General features: G+C 36.9%; 1 protein-coding gene across 2 annotated transcripts in view; it reads right to left on the minus strand.

Moving 5' to 3' along the window:
* LOC145678688 (dnaJ homolog subfamily C member 9) overlaps positions 1-23,038 on the minus strand; it is an 85,069-nt gene that overhangs the window by 19,634 nt on the left and 42,397 nt on the right. For both annotated transcript variants that reach the window (XM_081749088.1, XM_081749089.1), the window contains 2 exons: positions 11,524-11,676; positions 5,760-5,873 (listed from right to left, as the gene is read on the minus strand). In XM_081749088.1, the coding sequence (XP_081605214.1) occupies positions 5,760-5,873; positions 11,524-11,676 (267 nt within the window). The remainder of the gene's footprint in view (positions 1-5,759; positions 5,874-11,523; positions 11,677-23,038) is intronic.

Genomic DNA, 23,038 nt, shown 5'->3' on the forward strand with positions numbered 1-23,038 from the left:
AACGGTGGTAATCAGTCACAAGGTAATGGCCGACAAAACACAAGTGCAAATGAAAATCGAAGCGAAACGCAAGGTGCAAGGGCAAACGAAAATCAAAGTAGTGCGTCGACTTCTCAAGGTAGTCCAAATCAAAATAATAATTGGTTTCCAACATTTAATAGAGGTTCTGGTGTAAATAACGGTAACAATCAGCAACGTCAATTTCCATACCAACAAAGTGGATTTTACTCGCAAAGTTCTGTGCCTTTAAACTAGTAGCGCTCTCCCACTTGGTCGCTGAAAAGGGGAGGGATTTCAGTAGTGTAAACAGGATTACTTTTCCACTTATGTGCAACGAGGAAGATTTACAAGCAGAAGATGATATAAGCAATGATAATGAAGAAGAAGTGATCAAATGTGAATTAGGTCATAATACAATGAGAGTAAAAATTTTGTTAAACGATCAACCCAAAATTTGTCTGTTAGATAGTGGATCAGAATTATGCCTATTACGGTACAATATTTTTCGAGAAGTAACAAAGTGTGTAGCAAACGTGCATTTGCAAAAGGGAGAGCATATTGTTTTGTGCGATTTTCTAGGAAGAAAGAAAAAGAACGTGAAAGGAAAGGTTATTTTACCGGTACGAATTGAAAATATGGAAGTGCCAGTTGAGTTTCTTGTGTTACCAGAACTGCACGAAGACGTAATACTCGGTGCAAACTTTCTCGAGAAATTAAACAGTGTCATCGATTTTAAGCGAAGTAACTTGCGTGTTGAATTTCAAGGAATTAGTGGTGAAGTGCCTTTAATACAGAGAAATAGTGAAAATGTCATTGTAGCTAATGTAAGTGAAATTAAGTGCAAGGTAGCCCCTATTGTTGTGTTGTCCGAGATAAGGGACCTTAATGATTTTTATGCGAGAACGATGAATGTGTTCCGCAGTGGGTGCGCCGAGCCTTTAGAGAAAATTGAAGCTAGTGACTTAGTGGAGGACTTCCCACCGGATCTATATTTCACAGTAGATGAAATAAGGGATGCAGTTACACGCGCTACGCTGTTTAGTGAGAACGAGAAAGAAGAATTATTTCAGTTGTTAATGAAACATAGAAGAGTGTTCGCCCGTTTTCCTGGCCTGTGTAATAAATTTCAGTACCGATTAGAAGTGGATACAAATGAACCCATTGTTGCTCGTCCTTACGATATTCCGCACAAATATAAGGAGGGAGTGCGTGAAGAGATCCGAAAATTGTTAAAGTGGGGTGTAATCAGACCTAGTTCATCACGTCATCTGCTACCTTTGCATATAGTGTTGGAAAAGAGAAGAAAGTTGAACACTATTGGATCCCTGCGAACGAAGACTAGTTTATTAGCGTTACCAAGGAAATCAAGAAGAAAGCAAACGAAGATTGCATGGTGCAAGCGTAAGAAGAAAAGGAAGACGCTGAATAGTGAAATTACCAAACATTTTCGTCGATATGTTTTGTGGTATATACGACATGGTTATTTAGATGAGCGAAAGTTGTTGAATTTATTAGAGAAATATTACCATTAGTACTTCGAAGAAGTCAGTTTGAATTTAGAGATATGTTAGGAGATATTAGAGTAATATACACGTTTATTAGAGTATTCCTTTTGTTGTTATTGGAACAACATTAAAGTTTTACCTTAAGACCTACGACCACATTTCGCCATGAATTTCATGTGCATCGTTTTCTTTTTGTCTTCTATAAAATTCTATGGGGTTTCCTTAGTATAACTTGTTTTTGTAACCACATCTCTGTGTGTCTTCGTGGTCGTACTTACAGTGGGTAGGTTTATATGGTTTTTGTGGGTTGGCTCTTCTTCATTTAGTCGTCAGACCATCCCTAAGATGGATACAGGTTGGCATCTGTAGACATCTGACATTGCCTCAATATAATTCTCCATCATTCGAGCTTATATTGGTTTATTTCACCCTTCATTATAATATTCATGTAACAGTCATCATTAAGGTTATATCTATAGGCTTATTATAGTATCTATATATATTTTATTCAGCATCATGTCCTATATAGGTATATTTCAGTATTAATTTATCATGTACCATGTACTTATTTGATGAAGTTGCACGAAGGCGTTGAGGATTGGGGCGTGCTTGTCGTAGTTTGTACTCGTGAAGTGATTTGAAAAAAAAAAAAAAAAGAATGAATGAAAGAAGAAATACTTACATTTCTTTTGTTAACCCAACCCAAGTCAACTTCCTTTTAACCATAATTATGTTATTTTAACCTTATTATAGTAATTACATGTAACACGTAAAAACATACACTTGATATTCATACACGAAGAATACAACACAAGGAAGAACACACGTAGGTCCAAACAATAAGAACACACATTCTATTCACTTCCACTTAATACGAATGCAGCAGAAATAAATGCAACACATTTTAAGTCAAAAAAAAAAAAAAAAAAAAAAAAAAAGGTAGAAAGGAAGATGCAAATTATACGTTAATAAATTTATACGCAATAAGTTATAGTATTCCATGCATCTTCATATTGGCGCCGAATTTTGGTAAATCGTCCTAAACAAATAAATAAATAAATAAATAAAAGGGACTATAGCCTGCAGAGACCGTCTAGAACTTCCACCGATGGACCTAGCCCTATCCAATGGGAAGAGGATAGGAGCAGAAGATTTAATCGCCGAGTGTTCATTCAGTCGAAGAGAATGAACGAAGAGGATGGCCTATGGACTGGACATTGTTCTGGAGCATGGTGTAGATTGTGAATAGTGGACAACATGGACAGTGTGACGTGTGCAGATAGTAAAAGTATAAACAGTGTGTTATAAATGAACAGTGAAGTGTTGTTATTCGAACTGGAAAATATATCTATATTTATTTCAATATTCATTTTTCTTTTATGTTCAATTAATTGCAAAGGTGAAAGTGTTTCTAAAAGTTGAAATTAATTCATTGTTTGAAGTGTTTTCTCATTTTATTCACATTATTTGCAATATTTTAGTGTATGTGTTATATAATGTGTTATATATTCAATTTCTTGGGTGAATTTACATTTGAACTAATAGGTTACAATGAATACTTATCCATACATTTATTCATATTTATGGACTGAATAGACATTTTATTTTAGTGAGTGCAGTGTTAACCAAGCATTAATGTGAACTATAACCCAAGTGAAGAGTGCTTCAAAAACTTTATACAGTGTGTCCTCGTCATACGCAGACACAAACTATAAGTGTTGCCAGGGTTCTTAAGATAAACGTATCTCATCAGAACTTTACCTATCAACTGTTCGGGTGCCATTTGTCATAAACTCAGTTATTCATTATTTTGGCTGTATGCAGTTCAAGCAGTTTAACTCTCTTTTTAATTTAAAAGGACTAGCATTCTAGCAGACGATGTTACTATGTATGTGTGTTCTCTCACGCAGCGAATGCATGTGGGCGGAGTGACCTTGATCAACACTTCTTCAGCCAATCACAGCTCTGTCCTCTCTTACGTCATTTAACGCGTGAAACCCACGCGAACAGCGAGAGCTGAAGAGATTTAGCGGGAGACACTTACTTGGCGCAAACAGGATGGACATATAACAGCACCTTCTACCTTGCTGCAACAAGACACTGTTTCATTATGCTCTGCAATTAATCAAATCGAGTTATATTTAACATTTCAGGACACATCTATTACTATTACCTTTTTTAATAGTTATTCCTCTATGTAAAGTGATGTAAGTATCAATATAATTAAAATTCTCGAATCGATTGACGAGTATTTTCTGCGATTGTGCATGTCATCTCCCATGCCTCGTGGCTGTCTATTGAGTACATGGTGCAAATTTACTTTTTATTTATTTGTGTAATTTGTTAATTTTCCGAAATTGCGATGCTGAATTTTTGTGTCTTTAAAAGTTGTACGTAGAATTTTTGCTTACGTGTAGTTGACGTTGAAAGGAGCTTTCTTCGGATAACTTGTTTCATCGTCAACGCTCGAGCAAACGTCCTATTTACAACTATCAAATATAATGCTTGCTCTATCTGGATCACCATCCTATGGAGTAAACATTATAATCTGATCCTGTTAATAATCTACCCTCCAATCTTGAAATCCCCAATTCTCATTAATGCTTCCTTCATCAAACATTCCCTGTAAATATTGAATAATTGGAGCGACATACTACATCCTTGTCTGACTCCTCTTCCAATCTCCACACTATCGGTTTCCCCTTCATTCAAGCGCAACTTAAGTCGCTGTCCTAGATACAGGTTGCGAAATGAGTCGTAGGTCTCTCCTGATGACCCCAGGGAATATAAAATTACTTTCATTACTAATATTTCGCATAATTCAGTAGACCTTTTCAGTAACTACAACAGAGTTTAAAATTAAATATCTAAATAACGTATGATAGAAAAACATAGATTATTTGGGTTGATTGGCGTTTAATGTCCCTTCTCAGAACCAAGCTACACGGGATGGGACCAAATGTTCAAAGTGGGATCCAGACCAGTATTAAATTTTGTAACCGAAGCAAGCACTCCCATCAGGAATAAAACCAGAACCAAACGTGTTAGCCACTCAGACACGAAGGAGTACAATGCTCGAAAAGACAATACTTCCTTGAAAGAGGTACTTTAGGTTTGGACCTTCCTATGTTCAGACAAGAATTAAAATATGTATATTCAGTAGTGATGTAATAGGGTGTATACCGGAATGTGTGTGGCGAAAATCTAGCTAATATTTTTATAGTCCAGCGAATATTCTTAATTTATCCAAGAACGAGCAAAGACAGGCGGAGTATATACCATTTTTTTAAAATGGCTGAGCGTATTCCTACCAAAAATTCTAACATTACATCATTGATCTTCAATAATAAATTAACGAAACTACTTCATAGTAAGCCAAAGCCATATTAAAAACAAATTGAAATTATTATTTTTAGTTTAATGTCACGAACTGCAGATTAACGGATATATTTTAAAATGTAGAAGAGCTACAACAGTTACAAATACGCCTCTCAGGAATAAACGGTGTGAGATAACTTAGTGTATTCGTATATGTATAGAAGGACTGGTCGACTTGGGATAGGGGTAAAAACTAAATTTCAACATTTTTGCATTAATACAATATATAATACGGAAAAAGTATGAGTTCCTCAGTACCTAATATTTATCGATGCATCAATTAATATTTCAATTGTAAAGTTTTCGTTGTTATAGTTCCGTAAGCGGTGGTAAAAATTCATGATTAAATTATTTAAAAAAAAAAAAATGTGCACAGATGAATAATCTCGCAACGTTTATTTACTTCAAATCTAGATACTGGAAATCGGAAGACAACTCAGGTTACAAAGTAGAGAAACGTAATTATCAACTCAAAACCGTTTCTACTAGAAAGAGAATATGTCAAAAATTTAGTTCTTCGAGTAATGTACGTAAAAAGTCACTGACGATGCCGAGAATTTAATGGTTTTTATTAGAAGACTTTAGATGTCTATTGGACTTCTATTAATTAGAAATGCACCATTTTGAAATGAAATGAAATAATGGAATGTTCAAATATAAACAAGGAAATTACCCCTGAGATTGTGACTGTTCACTACAAAAGCTTTCAAAGCGATCTAAAATTAACTTCCTATTTTAAAAAAAATAAATAAAAAAAATCTAGTATACTGAATCAATTAGCTCCACAATTATTAATTCATTTTATAATGTCTTGTGGAATATTACTGTTCACAAATCTCTAATCTAAACTTATATATAAATGTATTTTCAACATACCTTTGTATTCCGCTTCAAATTTCTTGATATCCTCGATCTTTATTTTCTTAAAAAGAATTCTCCAATACTCTGTCCAGTCTCTCTCCTGGATAACATCCTCATCATCAACTTCACCTGAAAATGAAACAAGCCATTAGTACCACCATAGTCGAAATAAAAGTATACAAATAATTCAGTAGGTGGCGCAACTGATGTGGAAAACAGATAATAGTACAAAAAACGGAATGTTTTCTGTCTCCTCTTTCTCTCTAAGACGTTGACACGGCAACTATTTTACTTTCTTTGGTTCCAGCTTATACTGAAACTAATAAAAGTACTGTAAGACTCTATGAAATGTACGTAATTATTATCTTTAATCCTCTCGAAGTGGGGGCTGCATATAAACACAAATGGTTCCTAACATGTCGTTAAAGCTGTTCCTAAAGGACTAAACTAAGTATCTCTCCCTGTATGTACATATTATCCTCTTTATAAGGTTGATATTCTGAGCAACCATTAAAATAAATAAATAAATAAATAAATAAATAAAGGAAACAATTTACATTGTTACATGTATATATTAATACCAAGGTGTGTCGTAAGTTTCCCACTATGTCAGAACATGAACTTTGCGAACCACTGGAAACATTAGTGGTTAACAGGAGCATAACAATTAATATAAAGAGGAATCCTTTCCTTGGTAGATATCCATTAATGGCCTTTTTTCGACTCATTGTAGATGGTCTTCTGAACTGAAATACGGAGCGGCGAAAAACCCTGATTCGTGAGCTCCTGCTGCAGGAGTTCAACAGGGTGTCTACTCTTTCAGACAAATGAAATTCCCTGACTTTTTCAGGTTTTCAAGACCAAAACAGAAAGTTTTCCACACTATACTTCAGTGAAGTTAGGTAACTGCTATTCTCTTTCTCTAACACTTGTAACTTTATAATATCTGTTCTCTTAGTTGCGACAGCTGTTATAAAAATATGAATGCTAAAATAAGTACCTATTTATTCCTAGTAAGAACAATATTGTTAAATACAATCTATTTTCTGATGGTTTCCCATCTCCCCTTATAGCCATCTCTCTCCGCTCCTTGTTTCAATGCAACTAATACTCATTTTTTCAAATACAAAAAGTGTGAATGGCAAAACATACTTAGGCCTAATGCACAAAAATACGTATAAAGGTTTTAAATTTCATACCACGTACGGACTATTCAAGTGATTTGCTTTATTAGATTTTTCGTTATTCCAGGACATGAAGTAGGGCTAATATATACACAGGACAATACACACAAATATATGGATACTAACAAGAATGTCAATGCGAGATACAAATACTGATAATCATTGTGGATTTTAGTATTCTAGATTATAAAAGTATTCTATATTTAGTATTTCTATGTAGAAAACAAATACAGAATATTTTAATAATCTAGAAGACTAAAATATACATGAGAAAATGAGATGAAATCTTTGAGCTTTACGTCCCACGGTTATGCCGGTTAGGCTAAAGGAGACGGTGATTATGAGAAATGAGTGAAATGGTGGAATGAAGAAAGTGGGAGGAAACGAGAGAACCCCGAGAAAACCCACGAACACGGTGTTTGTCCACCACAAAGTCAACACGGCGCGAGCTGGAATCGAACCAGGGACCCCAAGCATCGGAGGTGAACGCTCTACCACTGAGCCACCGCACCCCCAAAATTTACATGAGATTTCCAATTATGATCACGTTATTGGATCTTTCTCTTCAGATTTTCTCATGTGCTCATTAACTTAGTTGATTTCTTTTGTTGCCTTCTCAAGGATTTTTTCCTTCTTTTTCTTCAGTTTTTCCAACTCTGCAACTGCTCTCTTCTGAGAGCGTCTTTCTATTTGGCATTTGCATTTCTTGCTGTATGAATTAATTGCTTTAAGATTGGCTTTGCCCAAACACTTACGTGAAACGTGACAGCATCATGTACTATTCTCTGCGAAATTAATGACTCTTTGTGTAGATTATCCACAAGAAACTCCTTATTAAACGAGAAACTGCGTTCAACGGAAGAGTTTCCGTGTAATAACACTAGAATTTTCTTAACGAACGTTGAAAAGTTGTTGCTGGTATTAGTATTGTCAAGAATGAAGAACCACAAGTGAACTAAATGATCCTCAGTCACGTCAAAATTTCTCATTCTTGTGATAACTGAATCTTGAGTACAAATTTCACTGTAGGGTCATTTTACTTCATCAGCAGCAGGTCCAAACAAATAATGATTCTCTACAAGTATTTCCAATCTTACAGTTATTTGTTCCTCCCCAAGTCTCTTGTTTAAAACTAAATCGGGAGAGAGGCATGCACCACCATGTATGTCCATGGCAATTTACCAGAACCTTCGTACAAAAACCTGTTAAAATATGCAAACAATCTCTCCTAAAACGAGATAACTTCTCTGATTTTAGTGCTGTGCGTGTTGCAAATGCAACGTCAACCTGCTTAGCCGAACACAGATTCTTACTACCACCTTTTAGCAAGTTTTCATCAGGTCTTCAGAACTTGTAGCTTCAATCACAATGAATTTTTTAATAATCATAAGGAACTTCAGAAGTATTTCACAATAATAATAAAAAAAGCATTGGTGAGTCTGACTGAAATTTCGCAAGGAAAAGTTGAATATCTCCAGCAACGGTTTGGAAGAAAGCTAATTTAGTTCCAAGCAAAGAATCTTCCAGACATGATTTAACAATTTTAAAGCTGTCACAAGATGGTTCTCGATTACTACCTGAAACCAAATCGACATACTTCAAGTGTGGTAATAATCGCTGAGCTCTGTCTACTACATTCACGTTTTCTATAAAAATATAAGCACTTGCTAGAAAGAACGATCTTATTACAAAGTTAAGCTACCATAAAAATTCACAGAAATTACCCGAAAATAATAAACATCAGAAAAGACATGTGGAACGCCAAACTTCACTGAAAATGGAATATAGAGGAAATGGAATAGGAATTTTATATCTAACTAATGTAGGTACACATTATATTGTAAATTAGAGTTAACTATACATAGTTAGGCTCTCACTTATCGCTACATTAAAATCAGCAAGATCAGTATTGGGGTCACCGGTTGTAATAGCCTAGCTACACCCCTGAACATGAGGATAATTTTTTAAAGGGGAGATCAGGAACCAAGAGCTCCAGATGCAAGGTTTGCCAGCTCCTTTCACAAGTCCTTCATTATATGATGACCTCTGCTGTAGCGAAAAGTTGTTTTCCAAACATTGTGCAGACAGAATGTAAAAGCAATGAAATAAACGTAACTTTAACAAAAATTTCAGAATATACAGAAAATTCCCCGACTTTTCCAGAAATTATACAATTCCCTGACTTTTACAGGTTTTCCATGTTTTTCAGACTAGTAGACACCTTGTTCAACTAAGACACTAGCCCGTGAAGCAAAACGAAACATCTGTGCAGCGAAAAGGGAACAAGCAGTGAGTTACGACACTGCATAGCTGTGGGTCAAAAATTCAAATAAGGTGACTATGACTTGTCAGAAAAAAGAGAACGTACAGGAAGATTCCCACCATCAACATGGGGGCTGTACGTCAAACTGTGGAGACGAATCTGAGCACCAGCATCCGTATGTTGTCTGCCGAAGTAGGTATCTTACAGCCAAGTACAGAAGGACATTGGGCACTGTTAGCAAGGTGTACAGATTATGTCGAACTGTCCAGCACGATCTCACTCCTGGGCAGGCAAAACGAAGGGTGGAAATATGCAAAGTACTGTTGAACAATCCCACAAATCCGCATTCAATTCTCACGTCAGACAAAAAATAGGTTTACTGCCGGAATCCAGATACCAGTCATCGATGGTTTGACCCAGGCCAGGGTGCGGAATAGTGGTGAAACAGGGGCGGTTTGAACGCAAAGTAATGCTTAGTCTTTTGTGGAGTTTGAAAGGTCCCGTGACTAGGTTCTTGTTTCTTATGGTCGTGCTGTGAAAGTTGAGCTGGAAAGAACCGGAACGTATGTAATCAAGCTGAATCACACGAATACCCAGATTTCATCAACAGCAAACATCTGTTGGTGGCAGCACAATGTTCCGTACTGTAGGTCTCGTGTTAACTTAGAAGGTATTGAACTGTTACCAAATTCAGCTAATTAGCAGCTATTTGTTCCATACAATAGTGCACTTTCTTCGCGGTAAAACATTCGCCAATGAGAATGATGTGCGAAATGGGATGAAAATATTTTTCGACCTGAAGTCCAAGATGTGGAATGCACAGAGCATTCAAAATTTGGCTGAAGATCAGTATCGACTATAGTGCAAAATGGTTTGTATTTTGTGAAGTCTCTTTTACACTGTTTACTCGAGTTTTCATTTTCCACATTGTGTGTGGTAAGAAACCACTACGGGACACCATGGTGATTACTACTTCTAAGATTATACCTCCAGCAGAACCGAATATGAACAATTTTGTTTCTCCATTGTTCCATTTATATATAAAACTTTTATATTCATTTAAAAAAAAATCATCAACAGACCTTGTTTGAATATCCGCCAACTTGCTAAAATTAAGTACAAACTTAAGGCAGCAACATTTTTAACATATTATTTTAACAAAAGAAACACTGACCAAAGCTTAAAACTTTATTTTAAATTAATGTTTTCATTTTTAAGGATTTGAGTATTAGTAAGAATGAAATTGTATTCAATTTTCACCGTACAGTCTGATAAAAACGTACCGACGAGTCTTACTATATTATTTTGTCCTTTTGCACTATTTTATAAATTCACACTTATAGTCATCCTGTTACATATTATCAAGAAAAGGCAAGAAGTTGTGGATGTGGTGCCACGAAGTCTGACAATGATTACCGTATTTGCGCGAATATAGGCCGTGGTAGTAAACTTATGAGAAAGTTCAATTAGACAGTACTTTGAAATGTATCTCTCCCCCCCCCCCCTTCTTTAACTCCCGCATAACTAAGGGTGACTCATGAATATCAGTTTTGTGGTGACAGCAGCATTCTGGATCGTCTAGCGAGGCTGAAGAATCAGACGCTGGTGATGCTGCAATGATGGGAAGTTATTGTGCGTGATTTGGGTGGGTACAAACTGACAGTTTTGCAAAACAAAGTTTTATTTTTTTTTTTTTTTTTTTTTTTTTTTTTTTTAAAGAACAGCTCTGTATGTAAATATTCCGTATATATTATATATACTGTAAAACAAAGATACGTATTTCTGTTAATAAAAGTATTAAGTGTACACGTGTTTCTTGTGCCAGTGTAAGGTGTTACTGGTACCCAATAAAGGTGGCAATTTTTACGAACAAGGTATGTTTTCTGCTATTTTCTTCTTAAGTCTGATAGTTTACAAACGTAATTGCAGTAACTTGAAATGGTATTAATTTCAACCTACATGATACGTGTACATGGCATTTTGAAATTGACGATTTATGATCTAAGGGGAAAAATCTCGATTATAGGTCGCACCATGATTTTTCAAGCCAAACTTTAGTACAAAAAAAAAAAAAAAAAAAAAAAAAAAAAAAAAAAAAAAGTTTGTCCTATATTCGCGCAAATACGGTATTTGTGAAGTATTTCGTATTCACAGAAAAAAGAAATTACATAATAAAATTTAAAATTTCGAGAATTCTCATTTCATCACGTTACAAAGGAAAGTCGAAGTAAGTTTCCTTGTAAGTAAGTCATTTCTATCGTAAAGCTACGGTTCAATCTTCATGACAAGAGAATTCTCCCTCCCCCTTTGTTAATTGGAAGTCTGTACATACCTGATTCATCGTAGATAGCCCTTTTCTCTTTGTCTGTCAGCAGCATATGAACTTTACCCAAGACTTTGAATTTTTCGGTCGCTTCCTCTTTCTGCTCACTGTCTACTCGATCAGGATGAAGTAATAAAGACAACTTATAATATGCCTTCTTCACTAGAAAACAGAAATCAAACAATGTCTTTAGTATTTATTATCATATCATGAACACGTATTTATGATCAAACACGAACTAGTTTATAATCAAACAAGAAATATATTATTTAAAAAAAATGCTAGTTACAAATTCAAAAATAGAATCAGTGAAGTAACGACTAACTGTCTTTGTCACATCATATGAAAACAGTAGAAGAAACTGCAAGGAAGAGCTTAGATTTGATTTCCCGTCCGCTCAATCATATTATTTTATTTTCTTCTTTTTATTTCAAAATTTTACCTACTAACAGTTTTCAAACTCTTTTCAAATATATTTATAGATATGCATCATCATTTTGGAATTGAGTGGCAAATCATGTTTTCATTTTTAAGGATATGAGTATTAGTAAGAATGAAATTGTATTCAATTTTCACCGTATAGTCTGATAAAAACGTACCGACGAGTTTATGAGACCCTATTTGACCAAACTACGAAGGTGGTGATTTTTTTTTCTTTTTTTTTTCACGTAGCACTCTTATATATCCTTGAACTTTGCAGCCAAGAATAGCTCTGTTCCTTCTACATTTTTTCTTGAAGTATAGTTAACCTTCGTTGATAGCGACAGAAGTTCTATAATTCAGAGTGACTTGATACTTAATAACTCTGCTCTCGTGAAGAATACTTGACCACAAAAAGGTTTCAACTGAAGAGTAAACGTTATTAGAGAAAAGGGTTTCTGTAGTATCCGTAGCTTTAGAACCGAAAGACTCAAGGCAGACTATTTAACTGCTGAAAAAGGCAGACAATCATGTACTATGTAGCATAATACCAAACAAATAAATAGTTGACTCAAGTAGGCCAAAAGAAAGTTTCAAACACGATTGACAGTATTTTGAAATTTAAGATAACGTCTGATCCATCAACAGCCATACGTTTTAAAAATAAACACCCCAAGTTGCTACAATATGTCTAAATCTGGACGATCCAACATCAGTTTCAGGAGGATTTACGGCTGCCTTCCCAACAGGCTACCATAAAACCACTTGTGACCAATACAATAAAGGAGAGAGAGTAATTTTGTAGGAAATATCACAATATTAGACACAAGAAGACTAGAATGCCATGATTTCAGATAAAATGTACCTTCATGCTGTCCGAGAAGTGGTTATTTCGGTAGCACACCTGGAAGGCAATCTTAAGTTCTTCTGAAGCCAATGTTGGATCGTCCAGATTGAAACTTTTTTGAGCAACAAACGTCTCGGGGTGCTCCTTTTTCAAACATATTGCTGTTATTGACGGATGACATTACTTCACGTTTTAAAATGCTGTTCGCTGAATTTGTAGGAAGTCTGAACTACCAGATTCAACTTTTGTATTGCTATCGTGCCATATGATACTGAACTGGCTACCTTTATCATAAGATAGTCTGCCTTGAAACCTTCAATTCTGAAGCCACGCCAATTACAGAAATTCTTTGTTCTGACCAAGTTAAACCATGGGTTTTCTCGTCAGTTGAAAGCTCTTTACGGCCCATTATTGGTCACGAGAGTAGATGTATATCAAGCATCAAATTATTACAAAAATTACAGAAATTTTGTCGTTATTAACAAGAATAAAACCAGTTATTAACCATACTTCAAGAATGAAGGCTAAGAGATGTCTAAGCTATTGTTGGCAGCAAATTTCAACACCGCATAGGAATTATTACATGAGAAAAACACCGCCACTCTCAGCTGTAGTAACGTAGGGAAAAAAAAAAAGGACAATATCTTATAAAAAATTCAACTTTTTTTTTTCACTGTACATTAAAATTATCATTATGGATATTACCTTATTAATAGCAGGTCACTTGTTGCAAACTGAGAAGCTTCCATGCACCACGGTCTTCTGTTAGTCTCTTCGTTCTGACACAGGAATTTTCTGTTCTAATATCGTCCATCAACTGTAATCTTTTTCTTGTATCACGTCCTTCACAAGACACAGTTCCTTCTCAGACAATGTTTCAACTTATTCCTCATTTTTAATTACATCAAATATTGCTGTCTTCTCCCCTACTGTTTCTGACACTTCCTCATTGGTTTCCCGTTCAACTCCGCTAATTTTCTCCATTCTTTTTTACATTTACATTTCTAAAATGTCCAGTTATTTTTGTCGTTTTTACTTCTCCGTACTATTTACCTTTCTGTATCATGCAGTACAGTACGTCACACGTAACATTTCACAAATATGTTTAGTAACTCTAAATCAAAGAACCACGAAATACATTTTCTTCATTCCAAATGCATCTTTTGTCATTCATCTCACTTTTATTTCGCGTTCGCACTATGCAATCACTAACAATAATAATAATAATACCTAAGCACTGGAAACTAAGTATCTACCGACAAAAAAGGAAATATCTTACTTTGAAAAGTACTTACGTAAGCCCCACTTCTCTTTTAATCAAATAGAATGCTGGTTCAATTCATAGGAAATGTGGAAATTACTAAAATACGCCATGTATTCTGTTCGCCAACGTTTACGTGGGAGAAGCAGACGCATGTGAGATTTGTTCTGTCGGTGACAGGTTTTGGTTTGATGGTTGGTGTTAGTTTAGCTTTAACTGCAGCACCAAGGTTGTCTATACGAGTCGTAGAGCTACATTTTAAAGTGGATATTTATTCACAGTAATATGTTCGAATTTCAAGTTTTTAAGTCTCCAACCCTTTTATTTCAAACCAATTTCTTAAGAATTCCAATCAAAAATTCTCAGCTCATCAGACAAACTCATTTCTAGATCGATAAATAAAATATGTACCTCTTCTTTTTCTAACAAAATATTTCACGGATTTCTCTTACGCCAATTACATCTCATGTGCCTTACCCTTCATAAACTCAAACTATTCCTCCTTAATTTCCTCTTCCATACATCCATGCATATCGATTTCATTGATTCGATACAGCATTTTAATCGTCACTATTTGTGTGAATTATTTTGATTTTGTGCATTATGTGCCTACCGGTTTTAATCTACACCTTTTTTGCATATTGCTCTCTATTGTTTTTTTACTCTCTTAGCATTTATATTATTAGTTAAATAATTTCTTCAAAGCAACATCATCTGTCCACGGAATTCATCTGCAGCAAATCTGTAAGAATCATTCTTCTTATACATATACATAACCTTCAGAATTCTGGATTAGCAATGTGATTACGAACGAGCACATCAGATGTATGCAGATATCTGTATTTTTGATGTAACATTTTCTCTTTTCTTCTAGGTGGTTATTCTTCATATGCATCTAAGAATTAAAATCGAATACTAAATTGCCTCAACTTTCTTTACCAAATAATATATGTAGCAAACATTTACGCTGATAATAATCAAATTGGTTTCAGCTAATGACGGCGTCGGAAATAGTTATCACTAATTTACAAAGAGTTTCACTGTGAGACACATTTGTGGATGAAATAATTCATCTATACATTTTCTTCTCTTCTTGGGATCCTGGACTTCTAACATTCGGTGAAATAAGCATAATTTTCATAAATCCAGTTGATCTATAGTAGCTATGAACTCAAGTCAGTCTTATAATAATAATATAATAATAGAATGGTGCTGTGATGTTTTTAAGTTATGGAAAGAAAATTAGTAACTCATGGGTTTCTATGTAGCTAATTGCGTCGCAATGTTGATTAATATATATGATCTCACACAATATTTGATGAATTAATCAACATACCAGTAATCTACTAATTTCAGATGAAATGTATACAATCGTGAGACGTCTATCGATTGGCTCCACTAGTATTTGCTTGCGTCCAACGAAATATCAGGTTGTCTAAAAAGTATTGACCCTTTGGTAAAAATTCGGAATGTATTTATTATTTGAAAATAACATGAAATCAAATAAGAACCATTGTGTTAGATGCCTTCAGCTATTTTCCAGGCAACACCCTAATTCTAACGTTAGAGATCTTCTGTGGTTTCTGGTCAAAATATTGGTTTTCACAGGCCTCTTTTGAAACTAACTTAACACCATTCACGGAGTTCTCAGAGACCAAAACAAATGATAGTCTCACAGTACCAGGTTCGGCCTATACGAGAATGCATTAAAATATTCCAACCAAGTTCTCAAAAATGAAAGTGGTCTGGTGTTGTCTTACCTGTTGACCAGTTCCGGTCGTTTCTTTTGAATTGCTACGTGCATTCGTGATCCACGATGCTCCTCTAATACCACAAAACTCACAAGATAACCTTCCTGGGCGTCAGTGTGGGCTTTGCCATAGACTGTGAAACTTCTTCTCGTTTCAACCACGATTTTTTTTTTCCGCAGGTTGTTGTAGGTTATCCACTTCTCATCCTTCGTGATAAACCCCTTAGTCGAGTCAAAATACGGTTTGACCTGGGCAAAATTGCAACCTTTAGTTTTACATCTGTATTTTGTTTAGGTACCTCACCTGATGAAAATATCCAAAATCCGACAAAATCGGACCACGGGAACACCCCCAAAAACGGTTTTCAAAATGGCGGACCATGGTTTTTCGAAAAATCGTAGACCTTTACGTTAGCGGCTCTAGTAGTCATCTTAATTGACACAGAGACATTAATGATACCTCGTTGGAACGCTCGTAGACCACAAATTCCAACGAAGTCACTTTTGTACCCATCATGCCCAACCCGTAGAAGAAGAAGAAGAAAGTCGATTTTTGTTTTTTAATTGATATTTCTTAGACCCTGGCAACACTGTACGTCCTCATACGCCGGCAGAAAAATTCCCACGCGTAGACCAGACATTGGTAACAATAATATAAAAAAAGGACGTAGGTTCAACAGTAAGGGAGATAAAAATTCGGAACCGCGGGTCACTCTGAATATTTTCTACTGTGGTCTAACTTCTGTTTCTTAGATCTAGCATCCTCCCTAATTGTCACAGAGACATGAAGCATACCGCATTGGAAAGCTTATGGAATCCACTTGCCAACGACGTATAGTTAGTGCCCCCTGTACCCAACCTGTAGAAAAAGAAGAAGAAACCTTGAAAAAATTGAGAAAATCTACACTTTTACCTTTCTTCGGCTCTGGCAACCCTGATATTCGTTCTACGCATGAAAAAATCTTGTTTCTTTCTTTAAATCAAAGGTCGGTTTAATATAAGTACTATAGATAAAACGACTTTGGGAGGCAAATTACACATCTACATTGTCATTGCCTACGCTAACACTGTCCTCACCATATTTATTTAAACAGTTAAAACATTCAGTTTCTTGGCACACACCACAAGCAATAGGAAATAGAAGGTCATACCATAATACAGTGTACAAGACAATTCGTTTTATAGAAACATAACACCTATATATAAAGCAAAAGAATGGGAAGACGAAAGACTTTGGGAGGCAAATTACACATATACTTCGTCATCGCCTACGCTAACACTGTCCTCATCATATTCATTTAAACAGTTAAAACATTCAATTTGTTGGCACACACCACAAGCAATAGCACATGGAAGGCCATGCTTTCTGCAAGTACAATACGTTCTTGCACACCTGGTAGCACAGTTGCAATGAACAATGGTGAGCAAATTCCATACCCATCAAACTGTGCGGTCTGCTGCTTGCTGAACTCTAGTATCGCATGGGCCAGTGGGGCTTTGTCTGCCTTACGCATCATGCTGGGTGACTCAAATAAAGCTGGTGGGTAGGCACATAATTCATGCGCTAAGGTCTCCTCTAAAGATGTGCTGCCTGCATTAGCGACAACTAACAGTCTTTGAAACAAAATATTCGAATCGACGGAGATATTGATGCTGATATTAACACTACTCCGGGATGCTAGAGTTTTGACTTTATCTTCACGTTTCCACTTCACAGTGAACAGGTCTTTGCCAGATAGTTTCTTCGCAAGCTCTGCCCCAACTGAAAATAAATTATGGACGTTGACCGAGGAATCCGCTGTGACGCCAGTGGCAATGTTTCTCAACGATTTGTCTCCGTCAAATGGTGAGATGGGCTGCAGTCGTGCAAGAATGCGACGTATGTCACTGATATCACGTGACATTCTTGACGTTTTGGCTTCTTTATGTTGTTTGCTAGTGACATATGCTGTGTAAGAGTTTGCATCGCCAGATTGTACTCGGAGCATGCTGGCATTTAGAGCACCCACAAAGATCGTTGCATCTCCGACATTCCACTCCCATGGGTTAGACCCCCAGTAGATTTTAGCGATCTCATCAGAACCTGCTCTATGACTAGATCAGAGGACAACCCAGCCCAATAACCGTTGCTTCTTCTAATAACTCCGAACCTATTTTGAAAGCTTTCGCGAACTGTTGGATTAACCGATGACAGCGTTAACATTGTTTGCAGGTACAAGCACGTCGACTTCAAATAATTGAAGTGTTCTGCTGCAGCGAATATGGGAATGCACTCTGCTATAGCATCAAGGTGATCCTCCCAGCTTCCTGTTTGGTCTGCTGCCACAAGTTTCCTTGCTGTAGCCAACATGCCCTGATATGCAAGCCACAACTGACTTGTTTTTGATGTGTTAATAAGTTTTGACTTTCGTTCTTCTATTTTTTCTCGGGCTTCTTGAAGAAGAGGTGAAGAACTAGCTCCAGTTACAGTAATCTCACCCGACATCAGGCTCTGGTAGAGAGAGTAAGCATCGTTGATAGTTCTGTGTGTTCCGTTATCGGTCTCCAGAAAAACATTCTCCATAAGCAATGCACTTAATGCGAGGCCAACCATCATGCGCGCACGGAAGGCTCTTGCTATGGACTTGCCACTTAACATATGTACAACCGAATTTTCTCCATAAACCTCATGCAAGATTTCACGTAAGCCTATACTATCCATCAGGGAACCAATTGCTCCTAGAAGGTTCATTAGAGTATGAAATAAGCCCAACAGGAGAACTGTGTCCTTAATACTGGTGTTATGTGCTCTGTGATGCAGGATACGTGTAACTTTCCAAAACAGTGGTTGGTCTAAGGTGATGATTGGTGTGACTTTATATTTTCTCGCAAGATTATTCAGGTACACTAAAGTGGAATAGATGCATGACATATCAGATGGATGGAGGTCAATAATCGGTAAGCAGAGAACAGTGGATTTCCCTAGATGATGAAGAGATGGATCTGCGTGAATGGCCTGCATCATTCCTGACCAGTTTGGTGTGCGTGACGGAAAGTGCCAGGAAAGTTTCCAAAAAATATCCTGGGAGCTTTCGTTCGGTGATGGTGCTGTTACCAGTTCACAGTTCACCTTTTCAAGCTTTGGCTTCAGTGTATGCATGAATGGGAACACTGGCAATGGACTTCACATCAGCATCAGAGACGGGCTTCCGAAGAATGGTTAGACTGGTAATAGTGGATGGAGTAAAGGCCGCCAACATTCCCATACCATGGAATGTGCCTAAACCACTCAGCGTTTGGAGATTATGGTCTACATTATCCCCTGCAAAGAGGAGAGTCTGGTCTGCTGACATTTCGATCACATGAGTACCAAATGTACATGCAGCACAGCGTTCAAACCGCTGCACTTCCGCGTATGAAGAGCAAAATCCCAGGTGATGCAGCGTGTCAATCAGATGTTTCGATCGATAGTGGTGGTGCAGCTGCAAAGCAACATTTAACTGCAGAGGAGTTAATATAGCTCTTGGTCTGGCTGCTTGCATCAAACACTGGCTAATCGATGCTATTTTGGTTTCATTGTCCTTTCCGGCAAAAAGTGTGGAACAGAATAGTTTAAGGAAAGGTGGAATGTACTGAAGGGATTCCTGAATGGTCAAGTCGCTGCGGTGAAGCATATGTTTTACTTCCAGTTTGTAGTTTGGATTTTATGTCGCTTTTGATCAGTCGAGCTACGGTTTCTATTACTCTATTTTTCCTTTTCTTGATCATACTCCCGTGGTAAATCACGATATGCCCGTATAATGTGATTGGCAGTTTCTCGAAGTGTAATGAAGTCGTTTTTTCCACTGTCACTTGAAATTATAATTTTTTCACCGAAGTACTCCATTAGTTGACGCTTCATGTGCCGTCTGTCATATGCAATGTGATCAGTCCCTTCGAGAAATGTGCCCATTTTTGTAACAAGTTCTCCCATAGTTAGTTGCTCATCATCGTGCTCTTCCAAATAACTACAGATGCACTGAAATGCTCGGATTCTCTCATCATTTGTAGGTCGCCCAGCCCGGATTTTTTTTTTTTTTTTTTTTTTTTTTTTACGCTGACTGACTATCGGTGCAGTATTGTTGAGGAATTGCTCTACCTGTTCGAAAGTTGATACTACATGATCTGTGATAGACACAATCTGCTGCATGAAGATCAGATAAGAAGTACTCAATTCGACCTCGGACAGTTTGTGACCAGGTATCATTTCGTTCATTGCAACACTTTAAAATGCTGTGTGGAAATGCTTGTGTTTTCACTCGCACATTTTCTGATTTCAACACGTGATGGTCATCAAATAAGACAGACGCTAAGCAAAACAGGCAGTCACTGTTGCTGTTGAAGGACCCATCCGACGAGCGAGTAACTCGTTTTTGAATCGGCGATGACGTTTTTCTTTTTAGGGCAATCGCAATATATTTTTTTTTTAATCAATGTAACGTTTGCGACAAGAGACATGAACCACCATACCTGCAGCGGCGAGAATGTTACTACCGCGAGCCTTACTGGCATTGTTCACTCCTTCAGCTCCCTTTTCTGGAAGTGTGATGAGGTTATCGTCAGGATCTAGGATTCTGCAGATGATACACAAACGTATAAGGGAATCAGCCATGGTTCTTCAGTGCCTAAGTTCATGCAAGACTATAACATGTAGAAAAGCTTATGAAACCCCATTTCCAACGACGTATCGTTTGTGCCCCCTGTACCCAACGATTATCAGGGTTGCCAGAGCCCAAGAAAGGTAAAAGTGTAGATTTTCCCAATTTTTTCAAGGTTTCTTCTTCTTCTTTTTCTACAGGTTGGGTACAGGGGGCACAAACGATACGTCGTTGGCAAGTGGATTCCATAAGCTTTCCAACGCGGTATGCTTCATGCCTCTGTGACAATTAGGGAGGATGCTAGATCTAAGAAACAGAAGTTAGACCACAGTAGAAAATATTCAGAGTGACCCTCCTTGGTCCCCGGTTCCGAATTTTTATCTCCCTTACTGCTGAACCTACGTCCTTCATTTCTTTATATTATTGTTACCAATGTCTGGTCTACGCGTGGGAATTTTTCTGCCGGCGTATGAGGACGTACAGTGTTGCCAGGGTCTAAGAAATATCAATTAAAAAAACAAATATCGACTTTCTTCTTCTTCTTCTACGGGTTAGGCATGATGGTACAAAAGTGACTTCGTTGGAATTTGTGGTCTATGAGCGTTCCAACGAGGTATCATTCATGTCTCTGTGTCAATTAAAAGGGCTACTAGAGCCGCTAACGTAAAGGTCTACGATTTTTCGAAAAACCATGGTCCGCCATTTTGAAAACCGTTTTTGGGGGTGTTCCCGTGGTCCGATTTTGTCGGATTTTGAATATGTTATTCAGTAGTAATTCCTGAATCGAAAATTGTTTAAAAAGCTTGTGTTGCAATTTTGCCCAGGTTGAGGGTAAAATTGCTCTAGATTTCCTGGACTACCTTCAGAAATGACTCGAGTTCGTTAAGTTTCCGAAGAGATTCGCACAATCGAATGACTATTTTTGAGTCAGATATCACATCCAAACATCGAGCCTGTTTTTGTAGCCAGGTCTCTCGAAATGGTTTAACACTGCTTGGTCTGGATAGTGAGGCACTGGCGATATCATTACTGTTTACATGCTGGTCTTCCTAGACTTTTGCCAGAATATCACCCACTTTTGCTGTGATTGATTGCCAACCGCGAGAAGAAATTTGGACATCGAAATATCCACAACGAAAGCGACTGAATATCTTTTGGCTGTTGCTTTTGATTGCGTATCTCGCCCATAAACAGCACAAGTTTCTTCACAGGCCTGCCCAGCATTCGCGCCTTTATCGAAAAAAAGATTGTGAAATGTAGTGTAGTTTTGCGGAAAGCTCATTCATCTCCACGGCACAAATATTTAAGTGTGATTATAATACCAGTACTTTCAACATCTACTAGCTTCAACTGTCGACTCGCTGTGACTCAAATTCCCTGGGATTTGGAAAACTAACGCCATCTCGTGTCCAATACGGTTTTTATTAAAGGAATGCTACGACGTGAAGTAAATGATAAAATGAATCGATCAATTATTATTAATTTAAAGAACTGCGGCGTTTTATGTATGAATCTATAAACTGTACACATGTAAGGTTTGAACACCACCACCGATACGAATTGATTAGTAATTTTATTGAAATTCTGGCATTTTACATGGAATATTGTCATTAATCTATTGTTTTAATAGGATTCATCACTTTCTAGCTCATTTTACCGTGTTGATACTATTTATTGTTTAAATATTTTACATGTTTTGATTCGTCTAATGCAGCCTTTCCCAACCTGGGGTCCTTAAAACGATCTCAGGAGGTTAGCAAGCCAATCTGAGAAAGGCACCCACAGTGGTAAGAAATACATCATTTTAAGTTAAATTACGGGAATTTCTTTTCTGAAGAATTACAGGAATAGACTTGATGCTGAGGTGGATCTTCTCTTAAAAGTTTCTTCGTTTGATCCTGACACTTCTAAGTTAGTGGTTGAAAGATAATACCAACCATCACAATGACTGAAATTGTGTACCTTGGTAAGTCATAAACTTATTATCATGTTAACTTGTTGAATACTTTTTTTTTTTTTTTTTTTTTTTTTTCAGAAAAATACTTTTTTTCTATACCTGATGAGTAGGCTATTGTGCTTTAGTTTCGTTTACGCACTGGATTTATTCAACTATTTGCAACAACTTAGTCAAGGTGTTGCAAAATAAGTATTACAACTCTTGGGAGGTGACTTCTGCCATTGAGACAAGAAAAAAAAAGTTCTCTTGAACTTTCGGCTATCGGACATAGTTTCGGACCTACAAGGTGCCGAATGCGTGGGAAAATGACTTTCGGACGCTAATAGTTCGCAAACTACCCAACTTAAAGAGGGCGGGTAAAAAATTAACTGAAGAAGTCATACCTGCTGTATTGAATTATGCATGTTTCACAATCCTACCATGCACGCGCAGGGAATTCTCCAAAGAAACGTAGGGAGTCCCGGATAATCTGCCAAATGAAAATTGGTCTAAATGGTTATGAATTAATACGGTTTCTATCAGGTAACAATAATTCGTTTGTATTAAGTCGATATCTGGAACAAATACAAAATGGCGGACACCTTCATGCCCGTTGTGTGTGGTTGCTTAATCGCTAGGTATAGATGCTGGCCAACAGTGACGTTCTGAGTATTAAATGTAGCGAATTTGTACT

Source organism: Thermobia domestica, chromosome 2, assembly GCF_964235325.1.
Source record: "Thermobia domestica chromosome 2, izTheDome1.hap1.1, whole genome shotgun sequence".
Classification (NCBI taxonomy): Eukaryota; Metazoa; Arthropoda; class Insecta; order Zygentoma; family Lepismatidae; genus Thermobia; species Thermobia domestica.